Source organism: Cryptomeria japonica, chromosome 10, assembly GCF_030272615.1.
Source record: "Cryptomeria japonica chromosome 10, Sugi_1.0, whole genome shotgun sequence".
Lineage (NCBI taxonomy): Eukaryota > Viridiplantae > Streptophyta > Pinopsida > Cupressales > Cupressaceae > Cryptomeria > Cryptomeria japonica.
Window position 1 is genome coordinate 559,049,283 of NC_081414.1, and position 18,939 is coordinate 559,068,221.

The 18,939-nt window shown below is 36.3% G+C and overlaps 1 protein-coding gene across 4 annotated transcripts in view; it reads left to right on the top strand.

Moving 5' to 3' along the window:
• Nucleotides 1-493: 493 nt before the first annotated feature.
• LOC131060739 (pentatricopeptide repeat-containing protein At2g41720) overlaps nt 494-18,939 on the top strand; it is a 349,323-nt gene continuing 330,877 nt past the window's right edge. Inside the window, exon 1 of one of the 4 annotated variants that reach the window (XM_057994106.2) lies at nt 494-1,184. In XM_057994106.2, the coding sequence (XP_057850089.2) occupies nt 741-1,184 (444 nt within the window). In that variant the 5' untranslated portion in view covers nt 494-740. The remainder of the gene's footprint in view (nt 1,185-18,939) is intronic. The other 3 variants (XM_057994104.2, XM_057994103.2, XM_057994102.2) reach the window with 3 other exon arrangements.

Genomic DNA, 18,939 nt, shown 5'->3' on the forward strand with positions numbered 1-18,939 from the left:
AGTTGTCCATTCAACTAGAAAGATGTTTTGGGTAACTCCATTAAAAATCTGCTTGATATGTGGAGCTAGGAGCTCAACTCCCCATTTAAAAAATTCTGCCTGTAGACCATCAATATCTTGTGCTTTACCACTTGCCAAATTCTTTATACCTTGTTTGATGTCTATTATTGAAAAAAGTTCAGTTGAAGTGTCAATTGTGGGTGGATTCATTTTCTTATTTGTTTATTCATAAAGGAGCTTTGCATACTCCATCTATTGGGCATCTATGATATTATTTTATATTTGTTTTTTCTTTTTTTGTAATTCTCTCCAAAATCCTTTGGGATTGTGTTTCCCCAAAAAGCAATTAGTTCCTTCCTTCTTGTATTTACATAACTTTCTTTTTTTTATTTTATCAATTGCTTATGTAGTAACTTGTGTTGTCCCTTTTGAAAATTTTTCAGGACTTTACACTCTTCCTCATACCAAGAATTAACTAGACCTACCTTCAATTGCCCACAAAACACTCGAATGCTTTTTTACAACGATACTCTTAGACCTCCACCAAAACTGAGAGTACATAGATTTAAGTTCGTGTGAACTCTGACGTACGAACCTCGCCTATCTTCTCTCCCGCCTTCCAAAAGGGGAAAAATCTCCTCCAGATAAACAAATTGATATCCACAAACAGAAGGTAACTAACTACTGCCTGTTGTTGAGAGGGTCTAATTTACCGAACGAAAGAAACACTTACAGCATCAATGTGCACTGTGATTCACCATTCCAATCCAATTCTAAGCTTGAAGGAATTACAGGGGCTAGCATATCCAAATGGTTCGAGCAATAAGAAGCAGCAAAAGTGTTTATGGAGTGCTTCATTGTACAGCACTAATAATAACACAGTGGGAGACAACAAGACCAATGGCCGCAAGAAGAAGAAAGAATGGGAGGAGAGCGTAAAAGTTGTCGTGGTGGACTATGACCAAGGCAAGCACGAGACGAGGAGTCAAGTGATGGGGCTTGGCAAAGAGCAGGTCTCTAAAAGGTACAGGAATAGACTGAAGGAAGGGCTTGGGCAGCATGACTGGACTATCAGCCAGGTTGTGGCAGAGATTATGAAGCTGAGGCCTCAGGAAGATGTTGATCATTTGCTCAATCACTGGGCTGGTAGATTTCACAGGAAGAATTTCCCAATTCTTATCGAGGTATGTGTTCTGTATTTCCTACTTGCTTTGTTTTGTTAATCCGGATGTATTTTACTATTGTGAGTTACAGTCAGTTGTTTTTGATTGGTTAAATTTGATTTGGGAGCCATGTTTGAGGGAATTTACTTTTTCAAATTCACTTCATACTTGCACCCAACTTTATCTGGATTTACAGGACGATATCTTTGGACCTGCACACAATATAACCGCATTAGGTACGGTTTTAGATGTTTTTAGTCAGATCCTAGTGCATTAATTCTTGAATCCAGAGAGTGAAACAAAGCTCGGGGAATTTATTATGAAACTAAATACTCGTGGAAGCAAACTCCGAAGCAAGTAAGAGCACCATGATTACCCATTTGGGCCGTTAAAGGTCATCTTATCTTGGACTCGAAAGGGCTCGATCCTAGCCTCTAGGTCATCGGTATGCAATAGCTCTGATTAGTTTCTGCATCATAGCCCGCTCGAAGAATTACAGTCAAGTGTTACAAATATTTAATTAGTAATTAACCAGCAAGGGTGACAAAAATATTACCTAAGGAAAGATTGGCAGAGAAATAAAAAAATTGCAGTTTTAAAAAATTTAAATATAAATAGTTAAATGATCTTCGATTTATTGGTGAAGTTGAATGATTTGTAAACAAAGCATTAGAGATTAAATTTTACTAAATACAAAGATCAAAAGTCTAAACTAAAACCTACAGCTGAAAGCCCTTGCCAGCCGTGAGATTTGTTCAAAAATTTGTAACTCATTGTAAAATAACAGTTTCTTTCAGCCGAAAACCTATTTCTTTTCTGCATTGAACTGCCAAGAGAGAAAGATTGACAAAAATCTGTGCTTTTGGTGACTTTTTATGTATTTGTTTTTCTCACTTAAAATGCTCGATATAAGTTGGTAACTCTTTCTAGACATACCGAGACTAAGCTTTCAAGTTGCTTTAAGTTGTTTCGTTTGGACCTGGACTGGTGAGTCTTGCTGAGTACGAGCCAAGTCTCGCTTCTATGCTTTGAAGTTTTGAATAATAAAACGCAAAAGAAGCAACTGAGGGATTCAGTGGATGTAATAAATTATCCTAGTAACCAGTAAGCTTACTGTTAACTCAAAGCATGACATTGCACCGATGCATGACAAAAAGTGAGGTTTTTCCTCTTAATTAAAGAAGTCAGGAAAAGACCTAATAAAACTGAAACTAAACATTGTTTTTGAGATGAAAAGTAATGAATAATTATGGAATCTTTCAGATGACATGCAATCTTAAAAGAAATCAACATCTAAAAACATCTAATAAATAATTTTAAAAATAAGTTAAACTTTAAACTGTGTTACCAGGAAACCTGTCTCCTACCCTTGGAGACCCGTACCAGTACCGGGATGCATCTCTGGTACCAGATACTTCTTCGGAAACTTCTTGATGCATAAGGTGCTTTTGGCTGCTGTCTCTTGCCGTCTCCGAAGTCTCCCGACTAAAAATTGACGTCTCCTCCTAGAAAACTTAGGGCAAAATGCAGTAAAAAGGCAAAAAAAATAAAGCAAACAAATAAGATAAGCTTGCAACAAAGCAAAGTCGTAGGGAAATGACTCATAAGGAAACTATTTCACAGGAAGACAAAAATCCATTCAAACTTATAGTGATTAGATCTATTGATAGTGTAGACTTTATGAGAGGACTGAGTTCTCATCATTTTAACAGTCTAAAGAGAAATTGCCTTTACTATTTAGCCGACAATATTGAGTGCGCTCAACATCTATATTACCTTACTTTCACTAAACAATTTAGACTGGCTATGGTATCAATAATATAAGCAATTTTAATTTCAATTTTAAAGTTAATGTTAAACTTTACCACTGTTCTTGTTTTCAAAGTTCTCTGTCATGATATGTTTTGGATATTATTAAATATTATTTATTAAAAAAATTGGCGTCTCCAAGTACCCGCCTCTCCTATTTTTGAAAATTAGTCGTACCAGTTGTGGTACCAGTCTTTGGAGTCTCCAAGTTCCCCCGTCTCCTGGTAACCTTGACTTTAAATAAACAGTATTATCAGTTTGGAAGGTGAATGTATTTTTTTTGGTCACCCAGCCCAACGCCCATTTGGGGCGAGCTGAGGCAGGATTAGTTCCTAGAGATGTACCAAGCAGCCCGCCTGCCAGGTGCATCGGGTGAAATCCAGGTCTCGGAGTTGAACCCGTGACTAATGGGGAGTAAACCCACGGCCCAAGCCAACTCCACTACTCGTGCGGGCTGAATAAAGGTGAATGTATTGTAATCACATTTATTTGGTGATAATGCATATTTGACCTCTCTTCTTCGTGTAGTTTTTGCCTGCAAGGGTTTCTCTACGTAAATCCTATGTTATGTGATGCTATTATGTTTCTGATTTTGTAATGTCCCTTCCTGTGATCACCCAAAAAATAACATTCCTATCTAAGTAGAAGGAAAAATTAATTTTCTATGTTCCACGGAGTTTCGGGGAAGCGGACGGTAGGGGACGCCGAGACGTGTTTCCGGTATAGGGGTACTTTTGGGTCATTTTCGGAGGGACGACTGTTAAAAAAAAAGGGTTTTTTTTACAAATATAGAGAAATTTCAAATATGCATATCATAACAATGGTAAAGCATTCATCATAGACATTAATACATTGCATTAGACTTGAATTGAGATTTCACAAGAGATTGACAAACATTTTACCAAAATTCAAATGCTTTTATCAATCATTGCCAACAATCATATGGCTGTCCATAATCAGCACATGGTAGGTCTAAGACTAAGAGTCAAAATAAAGATTAGAGCTAGAGTCTCTGTCTGAGTCACTATCAATATGAGGGGCTGCCTCCTCAACCAATGGAACCCCAAGCAATCCTGGAGGTGTCTTGTCCTCCTCAATTTGCATAGCATCTTTAGGATTGACATCCCAACATAAGGTTAGAGTCTGACGATACTCAGGAGTCTGGCGATCCTGTAGCCGCAATGGCCACTAACTTCTCTGATCGTCTAGAGGTAAGGTGGTTCCTCCTGACTGATTGGATGAAGCTATATGTGGACCAATTCCTCTTTGCAGCAGAGGAATTGGACCAATTCCTCTTTCACCTGCTGTTCACTCCTTAACCAACTGCTTCTTCTCTTCTTGCTGCTCTTTTCATATTTTGCAAATGTCAAAATGAGTGTCTTTTTCTTCCTTTTGTTTGTTTTATGCATTAGATTAAGGTTTGTTATATTTTAATATTTATTTGGGGTCTTGGTGGGGCCAGATGAACTTCTATTGTAAATTAAAAATGCGTTTATTTATTTATTTTGGACTTATAAAAATTCTGGGCCATAGGGGACGACCAGCTGTCCCGGGGACAATCAGGGGATGCCTAGGTGTCCCCTGGCTGTCCTGGGGACAACTGGCCGTCCCCTGCCGTCCCCTACTGCCCAACAACCGTCCTTGAAACGTCCCCTGTGTTTTTGCCAAAAAGGGGACGCTTAGGAAACGGCAAATTCCCGTCCCCACGTCCTTGTTTCATCCCCGGTACGAGTACGAGGGAAAAAGGGTAGGGGACGCGTCCCCGTGGAACATAGTTAATTTTAACATTACCAAAATTATGTAAAGCTGTAACACTAATTATCATTTAGAAGGGTAGGCTAGCATAATAACACCTGGAGATCCGGAGTGGAACCCTGCAAACAGGTTAGGAGAGATGAAATATATATACAGTGTTGCATACATGATTATGACAAATTCTAATAGCTGTGCTAGGTAAGGCATAAGTTCATTCTAAAGATTTATTCATGTAATGAACATAGGCTAGATTGGACAAGAGTGGTGCCCAAGAGACCCCCCCATCTAAGCTCAAGGGCAGACTAAGCCCCCTTGACCCCACGTGGCCCATGCCATCAATGAGGTGGCCTACCTCGTGGAGTGTCCTATCACCGTTCTCCTCCACTTGTCTCACCTATCCTATGTTCCACATTTACATCTTCATTCAGTATGACGGAGGAGGATTGTCACAGTAAGGTGCCCAGGAAGTCTATACTTCACAGGCCCAAGGGCAGCACCCTTATACCCCCTTGGCCTCATGGGACTCCCTGGTCTTAAACCATGAGGTGGCGTGCCTATGAGATAACCCCAATCACCGTTATCTTAACTGTAACTCCTCTCCCTACTTAGAATATGTTATTCAGGCCCAGTAGATTGATAATGGCATACTGTATTTTCAGAATATTAATCAGTATAAATATGCAGAATGTCTACATGATGATCAGAAATATATATATGCTGTATGCAGAAACTTTATCATAAATATCGCCACAAGATTCTGTGTGTATGTACACAGGGATGCATTCCGTTTGTTTTTACTCACTGGATTTTGGAAGAGCTTAGTATCCTATCTGTTTATTCCGATCTGGAAGTGCTTATCTTTGCTTGTTATTGATAGACGGAGGGATTCTTCCAACCCTCAATCTATTTGAAGTGCCTGTGTGTTTCTTCCCTTTCTGATGTCTTTTTTCTTCTTCCATTCTTTCCGCCAAAGTTCTAAGTATTTTGTTACCTTTCTCAAGCCACCAAGAACAAAGATGTTACTGCCTGTAATTTAATAACAGTTCTGACCTGAACTGATTGATGGTGATGTTCTGTATGCTTTGATTCCTTTCTTTTATATTTCTCAATGTGCGGGAGAGGTCACACCTCTTCATCATGTATGCCCTTTGGCAAGAGACACACCCTTTCACCATTAGCACTCTTTGAAAGAGTGCAACTCTTCATTATTTCTGCCCTTTGAAAGGGACACAACCTTTCACAATCAGATCTGCACTTCTTATTTAAGTCAGTTCTTGTGATCTCCCCAAACTGAACCTCATCAAATGTTGTTGATATTGAGAAAGCTCCTTGTATTATCTTTATAATGAAGTTGATGCAATTGGAATCAAATGATTTGGTGACGATGATCAAGACTATTAATGATATTTAGTTATGTCTAATGAGCAACGATTATAAAAGGGACAGAGATATAGTCAACACTCGGAAGTAAAGATTTATGAAGCAGCTAAGTCTGTGCTCGAAATTATATTGGTCAATGATAAACCTTATATTTTCTGAATTGTATCCTTATAATTCTAATTAAAGACCTGATCGTATATGAAGACCATCAAAATGAGGATCTGTAAATACAGCATGTCAATTGTTATTAGCAAGGGTAACATCAGTGGACCCCGTCACAAGCAAACACACACAATACCTGATGTATATTCGATCATCGTTGGGAACTGCTATGTTAATAATGCAATTATGGGAAGAATGATTAAGATGCACGATTTAAGTAAAGGCGAGATTATTAATAGGAAGAGTCAAACGATTTGAAGAAACAAGGGATGTGTCTCTTGAGTTCTCCATCCCGTGACATATATAATGGTCGCCCAAGTAGAGGCATAGAAAAAAAAGGAGGTTGATTATTTGGATGGCACTTGAATTAGCAGAATAGATGGGGAAATGCATGCAATCTTATGAGGAAGAGTAACATAGGTGCCAACTATTTTATCCGATAAAGGGAAGAGAGATATTATGCAGCGAAGAGAAGCAATGGGTCAACTAATGTATAAACAGTGACTTAAGAGACTGAGTCTTGGTGTATGAACAGTCGGCGATCATCTAAGCATATCAATCATATATGAAGACCAAACGAAGATACAAGTGTTTGTGCCTTGCTTGGAACCGGTCAAGATATTTGATCAATGCATAAGAAGGATCGATAAAAGCAAAGAAACTAATGGAATTATAATGATTAGTCTAGTATGGTGTAATCTGTACGTATGAACCATGCTTAGACAGAACGAATAAGGAAATTTGTAATCGATATATTCATTATCAGCTAGTCTGGTTGAGGGAAGCGATCAAACTAATATCCACTAGTGGCCACAAAATGATTGCAGTCAGCATCGATGAGGAATATGTCTTTTTGGTCGAATTTTGTTGGTTTTACATATATCCATATTTGGATCAGCTCCAGTAGTGCATCTACTTTTGGCACGTTCAGGGTTGCCCAGATTAGAGATAACAATCAGGATTCAACACCATTATTTGCATATTTTAAAGAATGATCAGACACAACAATGAATTGTTATCATATGTGACCTGCGGAAGACTATTAGCATTAGAAGGACATCTCATAAAAAGAAGATAGCAATTGCGAATATAATAAGGGCCCATGTGTTGATAGGCACATGGGAACACAAAATAAAATACCATAAGTATCTTATCCTCTCTTGAACAAAATCTTTTGGATGCTTAAGATTTGCTTAAGGTTCATCCAAGAAAGACTCCAAGGTTTCATATGTAGGGTCACTACGTGTGGATAAACTTAGTTGGTTTGGTGTGATTATGCTGGAATCACAAGGGACTTACATTCGAATGCCTGAATGCTTAATTTGCTGGAACTTAGGTCCTATCTACTCAATTAGAAGGTAAAAAAGAGCAAAAGAGATAGGGTTTGAGAAATCTACGCTAGGACCTAGAATGTAAGAATATAGATGAATGACTATATGGAATCCTACCGAGCAAGGTCTCACCATCAAACTGAACAATTTGACACAAGCTCAGTGCAATCTTCTAAGGACATTTCAAGGATGTTCGAATCAATACCATCAAACATTGATCACCATTCAAGTTAATTCATAAGCAAGGAGTGTAGGACGATTAGAGTTAAGCTCATATCATTCCAGTTGACCACACAAGGCGCACTTACAAGTAGCAAGAGGCTAGTGGTATGGATTAGGCGGATTCCACATGAATACATTCAACAACTTCTTCCATTCAATCTAATCAACATGAAAATAAATTGAGAAGTAGAACCATGAGGCTTGTTGAAATAACAAATTTCACCATAACTTCAATGAAAAGAGTATCTCATTTACAAGTCATACCAATAATTCTTCCCTCTCCTAATCTACTTCTATTCTAATTGCTATTCTTCTATTATTCTATTCTACTCACTATTAGCTATTAACCTTTACAAATGAGAGACTTGAGCCTTTTATAATGCTCTCAATACAATTCAATGGCTGAGATCCATTTGAAACCAATGGCCAAGATTTTACAATGAAAACTCTAATTAGGGTTTGTTACAACAAACTTAGTTCGGCCAATGAAATAATTACAACACTTTGGCATGACAAATAGATGATAAGGGTAGGTGCCTCGAAGTTTGTGCCATCACTGGTGAATCAGGTGTGTTGAATCAAGACATGCAGGGGTAGACCTTCCCTGATTGGCGAGTGGTGACTGGGATAATGATTAGGATGCCACTTCACACTTCGTAGGTTTGATCTTCTAGCTTTGATTAACTCTTTTGAAATTGTCTGCTTCTTCAATTGTGCTCGATGTAGGCTTCAATCATAGATGTGCGAGGTGTAGATCTTAGTTTTGAAGTATTGATGTACTTCTGATGTCACCATTGTCTTTCTCCTTTGAAACTCCAAATCCTTTCTCTTGTGACTCTCATCATGTCCTGCAAAAGAAACAAGCAAGTATTACACATACTTAATATAGGCTGATTAAAGCATATAGAGAGGATTTGCCATCATGAAGCAACACTTGAAGTTGCTTTTTTGCTCGTGAAGAGGAGCTTCTAAAGTGTATTCCATTATTGATGCTCATTAAGTTCTCCTTGTCTTTGAAGTCAGTCACTTCACTGAGATCATGAAGTTGTTAATGTAGATCAAATCATGAAGTTCGCCCATGTCTTAATTCTTGAAGTTCATTCGTATCCCTTGGTTTGTAAAGTTGGAATTTTCCGTTGAAGCCACCTACATGAAGCTCGCTTATCTCAAACATGAAGTTAAAATTCGCTCATGAAGCTTGATTCATGAAGTTGATATTCGCTCATGTGGGTTTGAACATGAAGATCACCCTAAGTGGCATGTACATGAAGTTTGTTTCTCTCACCTTGCTTATTAAGTACACTCATCTTTCTCAACTCATGAAGTTCACTTGCATGAAATTTGCTCCATTTCCTCAACTCACGAAGTTCGCTTCAATTATGCAATTCACGAAGTTCGTTCTTGATCTCTAATTTGTGAAGCGTTCTTCTGTTTCAGTTTGTGAAGGCACTTATATCCATCGAAACTTGAAGCTCGCTGATATCCTTGCATTCATGAAATTCGTCCTTATATGCTTGAAGGTGAAGTTTGAAGTTCTCTGTTATATCATGAATCTTGAAGTCCGCTGCCTTAGGTGAGTTTATAAATTCGTTCGTCTGTGTGGATTCACGAAGTTCACTCTTTTACCTCACTTCATGAAGTGCGCTCTCCTACCTCAATTCATGAAGTGCTCCCCTATCTCAATTCATGAAGATGATTTTCGCTTTTGTAGGCTTGATCATGAAGTTATAATTCGCTTTCCTTCTTGAACTCATGAAGTTCATTCTTAGTGGTGTGCATATGAAGTTTGTTCCAAAAGTGATGTGTTTACAAAATTTATTCTTTGAAATTCGCTCCCCTCACTCAACTCATGAAGTAAATGCTATCAAATTTCCTTCATTTCTCTAATTTCAATGTGAAGAAGTCTGCTCATGTCCTCCAATTCATGAAATTCGCTCCTTTCACTTAACTCATGAAGTAAAAATTTCGCTCTTAGTTGCTTGAAATTGAAGTTCGCTCCTCTCTCCTTGAAGCTGAAGTTGAGAAATTACTCTACTTCGCTCCTCTCAATGGGATCCTGAAGTTCATTTGATATTGTATCCTTCTTAGGCGATTATCCTTTCTTATTCAATTTTGCTCATGCTTATGAAATTCGCTCTTCTTGGTGAAAATATGAACTTCGCTCATCTCTCCTCCAACATGAAGTTAAAACTTTGCTCACTCCCTTCAACTCATGAATTTGGGAATTTCGCTCTTCTTCCTTAATGCACAAAGTTGATATATTTTGTCTCAAGATCGCTTCATTTTGCTAGGTTATGAACTTCGCTCCAAAGTGCTTGAACATGAAGTTGTCAATTTCATTTTAAAATGCTAAGTTATGAAGGAAGGAACTTTGCTCTATAGTGGTGAAACATGAAGTTCGTTCGTATCATCTTCATCATGAAGTTCGCTCATCTCCTCTCCAAGGTGAAGTTCGCTCCTCTCCTCTTGAACATGAAGATCGCTCCTCTCCTCTTGAACATGAAGTTCGCTCATCTCATCTCCAACATGAAGTTCGCTCACCTCTCCTTCAACATGAAGTTTGCTCATCTCTCCTTCAACATGAAGTTGTTTGACAAGTTAGTCTCTCCGTTAGGATTCATATATGGAATATAACATTTAAGTATTCTTATACTTTAAGTTATATTCCATATATATTGTCAGGATGTTTGAGAGGTATTTTATTTTGTGTTCGCATGTGCGTAAAAAACACATCAACACCATGCACATGTATTGAGGGCATCGATTAATAGAAGTGTTGTAATTAATAACAGTAATAATTAATACAGAGCAATTATATAATGAAAGGCAGTGAACCATTCATTAAGAACAATCATGCATTAATAATGGGGATAAGTACTGCAGGTCCAATGAATAGGAGTGTACAAATTTTTTTCGCAGATTCATGAAGGATTGTATGAACGGATTAGGTGAAGAGATGGTGAAGAATTCTATGACAAATTTATGAGGAGACTGCAAGAAATTCTATAGCAGATTGTAAGGAGACAGTAATCAGTTTTATGGGAGATTTATGATCAGCATAAATCCATTGTCAAATCAAGAAATCTATCAAGATAAGTTCGATCTTCCAAACTATTCTTAGCATTATGAGTTAAAAATTATTAAAAAATATTTTCAGAATTAATGAAATTATATTTGTAATTACATTACAGCTCTCATTTTAAGTTAGAATTGTTGTTTCAGGTCTAAACCAAGGGAAGTCCTGAATGGGGACATTACAGTTCTGTACTTCTGATTCCCCAATATCATCTCCTCTCAAATGAGGCCCTCTTGTCCCTTTTATACTTCATATTTGAGAGTGTCACAACTTATCATTTCATGCCTTTTGTCCATTCATTAACTTAATTAAATTTTTAGTTATATTTAATTATATTCTTTTATATTTTCATTTTCATTTTATTTTTTATTCTTTTAAATTTAAATTTTATTATTAATATTTACCCTTAAATTTTATTTCAAAGTGGGGACATTAAAGATTTGTGCCTTTTTGTTTCTATCTTATGGTGACTTTATTCATTATTTATTGTTGTTATATGTTCACATAAGGTAGTGTTAATAAACATGATATGAAGACTGACTTTTAACATCATAAAGAAAAATGATCTAATCATTGTTATTCCACTTCAAATAAACTTAATTTTCAGATTTACATATAAGTTTCAGATTTTCATGTTGTAGTTGTCCAAGTCTTGTATCTCATCCTTTGATTGGTTTATTGGATAGAGATTGAATTTCACAACCTTAGTATTGAACTCGTATATTTCTCAACACTTAAATGGGGGCCTTTTGGGCTGAATGATTTCTTTGTTATCCGTAATGTCCACCCTTGATTGTTTTTGTGTTTTGTGATAGAAAGAGACAGAATTGCATAAGTGTTTTGTATTTCATTTTTTCATTCATCATGATGCTGCATGTTTTGAAAATAATATTACATAGGAAGAGTTTACGCATATACTTGCTTTCAAATCAACTTGGAAAACCAATACAAATCATAATGCAACAACAGTAATTAGAAATCAGACTTATTGAAACAATTGCAGACCTGGTGTAATGCCCGCCAAAAATACCCTAGAGAAACACACTAACTAACATGCAAAATAGAGATAACAATTTTTTTTAAAACATCACATAAGCTAATACAACATATATAATCAACCACTCATATGCATTTAACACAACATATGATTACACATCATATACATAATACACAAACCATGATACACAAGCGGAAATAAAACACATTATAACATCTACCTTCCCTAGGGTATCTCAATGCCACTACTTAAGCTAAACATTGAACAATTCCTAACCAATAGCATTCATTCTGAACATGATATCATATAAATTTCCATTAACCAAAAGCAACCTAAACATATTATCCATCTAACTCTACATGCATACACATAGGATCCATTACTTAACAAAGATTAATTACATCCAACAATGAATATTCTAACCATCCTATTAAATTCATTTTAAAGTACCAATACTAAATGTTCCTATACCCAACCAATCATCTCCTTTAACTTCAATGAACATTTCAATACCAAGTACCACATTATTAATCAAAGCAATATGAACTAATTACATCATCTAAATACAAGGTACACATCCATATTTCAATGTCAATATTTCCAATTAATGAATCATTCTCAAGATATACATGATACTCATTTTCCCTAATACATCTACTAGATACAAGAGTACAATGTCTTTTACAACAATGAGCATAGCTTTCAAATACAATTACATATACATGACTAATGAATCATGAACAATAAGCTACTACAAATATCCACCCACGAGAGAAGAGATAAGAGATCCACATCCATGTAAGGCATCCAAGAAAAGCATCTACTGAAGAACATCCCAATGGAAGAAAGGCACCAACCACCCGACCATGTGGAACCAAAGGAACCACCCCCGTGCTAGGAGATGACACAAGATCCCCCACACACTCTAGATCTAAGCTGACACCTATCAACCAAAGAGGAAATAACTCCAACACAACCATGGAAACATACCAAACAACCAAGAAAACCTCTAGAGGTGACTCTACAACAAGACATAAGGAATTATGATCAACACATAGGGAAAGAGTGTCATCACATGCTACCACATAGGATACACATGTGGAACTGTCTCAACCTTTGAGGAAATCAAGGTAGTACGGTTTACCTGGTTACCAGATCTACCAACTCACTCTAGTTTTTCTATCCATGAGATGGGTACCACAAGCACATTTATTATCTTGCTTAGATGAGTTAGTCTACCCAACCCACCTAGTATTAATTATTATGTTATCACTTATCAATTACAATGGAAAACCTCCAATGAGCTATCCAAATAGTCTAGACCCTGACTCTCTTACTCAAGAATCCTAGCAGTCTATTCCTCGTGACCTCGATAGACTCATGGAAGCCCACTCCCCCTACTCAAACAAAAAGGCTCACAAACACAAAATCCGGCTAACCAAGATAGAACATCATAGATGCACAAGAATTAATATCGTATATCACATAGGTCACATAGACCACACAACATCATAGAGAAAAGAATCCATGGCAAGGCATCACTCCTCTTGCAACAATACAAGTGATCAAATAATGCGTCAAATCTTACTCCGAACATCCAAGAGTATTAGAAAACACAACACAGCCTTTGGACAGACCCCTGGAAATGACTGACAGTCGGAAAAACCCATACTGAACTCGGAAAAATTTGGAAAAGACTCAAAACAAAGGAAAATGCCAAAATATGCTTTTACCTCATGGTTTAGCGCTTTTACAAACTTCTACAGCGCTTTTGACATACATAACATTGCATACGATAAGTAAGACCGCTTATGCAACACAGATTAGCGCATTTATACTGAAACAACGCATATGATGATTATGACAGCGCTTTTAACTGGTAAAACAATGCATATGCTAAATAGAACATCGCAAATGCTTAACGGTTTAGCGCAAATGCTCAGATACACAGACGGAAATAATAATCTTACGGAAGTAAAATAAAATCATAGAAACAATATAAGGTTCCGAAAATATACCCAATAGTAACGCAATCACAAAACAAACCTAAAGAGCCAAGTACCAAGTACAAATAGCAAACATATAAGGCTCAACCAAGGTTCTGAGAAAACAACTCTCGGCATTATTTGGACATGAAAACTCACAGACAAATAAACATGAACTCCCGACTTCTATCACACAATACAAAGGCTCAAAAACAAGGACCGAACCTTGAATCTTAAGCAAGAATCAACATACAGGAAGCCAACAACTCACAAACAACATTCACAGTGCCGCCATTCACGGCTGCGCACAATACAATACAAATTTCCCCAATCTAATATAGTTTCAACTATAATATATAAATGCAAATATTATAAATCAAACTTGAAACTATACAAAACTATATAATTATTTCCCAAATCTCCCGAGAAAGCACGACGCAGACAATCTTTTCAAAACTGAATATGCAAGAGAAAAAATCCACCAACCTGGTAAATGCTGAATGAAAAATTGAGAAAGAAGGTTGAAATCCAAACAAGCCCAAGCAATCCAACTCCAACAAGCAATCAAAATCCAACTCCAGAAAGTGCATCCGAGAAGCCAACCAACCCCCGTGAAATCATAGGAAAGCAATTAAATAGAAAACCAAAACCAAAACCATAGAATGTGTCGGCCAATAAAAATAATAGACAAAATAATATTCCTTACCAACCCATATCAAACTCCAAGGTAAATATGAATAAAATAATAGTTAATTTACTTACCCAATAATTCAACCAATTACACGGAAGGGTAGGTAAAATAATATTTAATCAACCCAAGAGGTAAATAATAAATCAATCAATAAAATAATACCCATGGGCACAATTAACTATAAAGCCCAATAAATAAATAGAATAAACCAAGGGTTATAAATAAATTAAAGCCACAATAAAATATAATCAAAGGCTATTTAATTAATAAAATATCAAAGCCTTCTTTATTACAAAGTAATATTAATAATAATATCAATAATAATTCCAAAAGCCCATAAATAATAATAAACATCCAATGACTATAAAATCATTTACCAAATATTTATTTATTTTATTATTGTCAACTATATTTATTTCTTTTATTATTATAAACTATATAAACCTATTAATTTAATTTAACATTATTAAACTATATAAATTACTTAATAAATTAATAATTAAACCAATCAATACATACAACACTCCAAACATACCAACAAGAGACAACTCAAGAGATCACTCAACACTGAACTACAACTCACACAAGATTGACAAGGGTAATCAATTTTAAACCTTTAGTGTAGAATAAGATTTTATGTCATCTCCGATCAACTTGCGATTGGGATAAGACACGCTCAGACCTGTGAAGCCAGGTGGAGTCGATGTCTGGTACCTGCAAATCTTGTATCGTATCCACAAAGCCACTATACGACATATATATATAATACATGCAAGTGATAGAGAATTGCAATGGCACATCCTGCTCGCAATGAGTGATGTGACATTGTCCCTATCATGAAGACAATAGAAGACACTCGCAAACAATCAAGCAATATCATAATAAATCTCACATCATGAAATAGGGTTAACACATCATAAAATATCCTCAAATCATCATAAATGAGTATAAACAACACATAGAAAGAGATACATACAAGTCATCAAATGAGCACCTATCATCATAATAACCCATATAACAACCATATGTCATCATCCACATGAAATAGTGATGTCAAATGCAATATAATATGTCCAAAATCCATGATAAAGCATCTAAATCACATGTAAATCCACAATAGTTTAATCCAAGCATCACAAAATAGTCTATGCTATGACAAAATAGTCTATTGAAGCACAAAAGGAAAAGATAAATCAGGGAGGGACACTAAACCTGGTAAACATGCCAAGAAGTATATAGTTTTTGTTCTTTATCAAATCAGCAACTACTCCAAACTCCTTCAGATATCTTTAAAAACAACAAGTAATCATATACAGAATTTTAACTTAGGAAACTCCACTTTCAAGATCATATTGAATCACTAATATGCAGATTACAATATTCACCAAAACCCACATGCTAGCAAGGAGATGGCACCCAGCTCTAGGCAGGATATTGAATAATAAATTCAGTTCTTCAAATCTCACAAATAATAGTGCAAAAGTTAGCTCCCAGTGAAGAGAAACACAATGGAAGAATACCCAGAATGTTTGTCTTCGATCTTCAGAGGTACGAGTAAATCTTTGATTCTCAGCTACTCAGAAAAGCACTTCCAGAACTCACTAAACTCGCTCCAGCACTTTGAAAAAAGCATCTAATCTTCTCCAAACTCATTCCATATATCAATTTAGCACACACAACACCAAAACTGCAAACCCACTTCAAAAAACACTATAGATCTTCATTCTAACATCACCAAAATGAGAGAAATCAGGAACTTTGTGAATACCAATGTGACCCCTGAAGTAGAATCACTCCTACTGGCTAGGGTGGATCTCTCACCACTGAAACCAACAAGCAAAGATGAGGGTTTTTGTCCTCAACTAGCAGAAATTAAAACCTTGGAAGCAATCTTGTTATGTTGTCGAAAGAAAGATACAAAAATGAGAGCTCAAACATGAATTAATAGGCCTTTTTTTCGGTTTCAACCATTTTCCCTCCAAAACTACAAGTTCAAATTCCCATAAAAGTTATAGCTTTTTAAGAGTTTCAAATATAACATTTTAATTTACTTTTGTCTCCTTATATCCCCTAGTCATCCCCCTTTTTGAAACATATAATAGACCTTTTGAAAATATTAGTTTTCTCCCCCTTAGGTGTCAACTTTTGGAGCCTAAAATTTAGCCTTAAAAAAAGATAAATCTCTTAATTCTTGGTGTCCCATTAAAACATATCAGGCCCCCTTTTTAGAAACAATGTTGTGCAACTACGCCAAGGGGTACAAATCACTTAAGTCATAAAACAACAATGTTAAAGACTTAGGTCACAAAAATCAAAATATATTTCTCTGAACATAATAAAACTTCATCCAACATCCAAGTGTGAAATATTACACTGTTGGAGAAACAGAGACCGGCCCAACTGCTAAAAATAGACCATTACTAAAAATAGCAACTGCTAAAAATAGTAAGTGTGCCCAAACACTAAACTGGTCCAATCTTGAGATAAACTAAAACTTACTATAAATAGTAAGTGCTAAATATGGCCACTGCTAAAAATGGTAACCCTTACCAAAAAGCACTGAAAACCACCACCTAAATAGCAAGTGCTAAAGATTTGAGCATGGAAATGATTGAAAGGACTTATCCAGTGACCAGATCACCTCCACTATTCAACTCCAACAGCAAAATACTCCTTGGAATTACATTCCTATCCATTTGTGTGCAAGCAACCAAAGTCATATGTTGGCTGATTGGAAGGTTGAGAACAACTCTGACTCTGTAATCTAGATCACCACGCCAATCTTGAGTCATCACCTTACAACTAGGAATTTCACATGTATCCCAAATCTCGTGATTACCTCACGACTAGGAATTTCACTTGTATCCCAAATCCTATGACTATCACCAACCATAACATTGAAATCAGGAAGTGCTCCCTCACCCAATTCAAAAATTAGATTATCAAAAGAGAACTTTGCGTCCATCTCAAACAATGGGTTATCAATAAACTGAATACTAATCATTATCCTCTTGCTCAATCCAATCGTCCTGCTGATCTAAACTTCTACTTTCTAATTTCTTGGAAAAATTTAGTAGATCAAAATCTTCCTGAATGCTATCAAGCTTTTCAATCATTTGCTCGATTTCATTTGCTCTTTCTTTGTTCACTTTCTCCTGTTGAATTGTTACAATACTAGGATCACAAGAAGATGACCATGCACAGTAATCATAGGGTGTGCTAGATTAACCACGGGCAATGATTCACATCATTGTTGCCCTCCCAACCATAGACGATATACTGTTATCGTCTCCCCTGAGCACGGAAATTATACAGCAAGATGCTGTTACAATGATCAAGTACAAAGACCAATGTGAATTGCTTCACTCCTTGAAGCTTATAGATGGATCTAGTTACTTTAGACTGAAGGAGATGCAAACTGAACTGCTGTAAGAAGCCGAATGTACAAGGCAGTTGATTCAGACTTCTCCTCAAATAACTCTGCAATGTAATCACTGATTAATCTGCCCACAATGATATGTGTTCGATCTGCACTTCAGGTAATATACGATCTGCTTCTTCTCATATGTGTATGAGATCTGCCTTGCCTTCAATCTACTCTGCTAATGAATTCACACAACTCCGCTAATACTCGGTCTGCACATATATTGTGTTCGATCTGCAATATAAGAAGGCGATCTGCTATAGAGAATGCACGGGCTGTAGATGTCAATGCACAGGCTGTAGATGTAGATGAGTTGCTTTTTCCCTTCTATTCAATTCATTATCCTGAATGAGACCGAACCTTATGCATATATATGTGTTGCACCCTTTCACCAAGAGTCGGCCCTCTATGAAGGAACACGACTTATACAAGGAGGAGGCATACTAAGTTTGGGCGCCACTTAACAAACCACTAACTAACCGTATTATATTTCTTATATAAGTCGCACCTTTTAAATCAATATGTAGTTATAAACATATAATTTCGGATCTATGATTGTCTAAGGCCAATAGGCAAATTAGACAATTATATTAGCTATATCGGCCCATACAAGGAATTTGATCATAGCTACAAACTAATGCAAGCTTTGTGGAATTAAGCTTAAAGGTGAGCTTACTAACTTTTACCTTTGTTTCCTTGGACATAGATAAAGCCTCATCTGCAAATTTGGTAGTCCCATCCCTATCATTGATCATGTGCAAGTATGCTGATTTCATTTCCTTCATTGTGCTCTTAATTATTTGCGAATCAGCAAAGGTAACAATTTGTTCATGTTGATCTTTAGACTTTTTGTGTCTTTTGGATTAAATTTGCAACAAGTCTTTTTGTGCCATCCAATTCAGAGAAGGTATGCACTTCATTTTCAGTTGTCACCAATAATTATT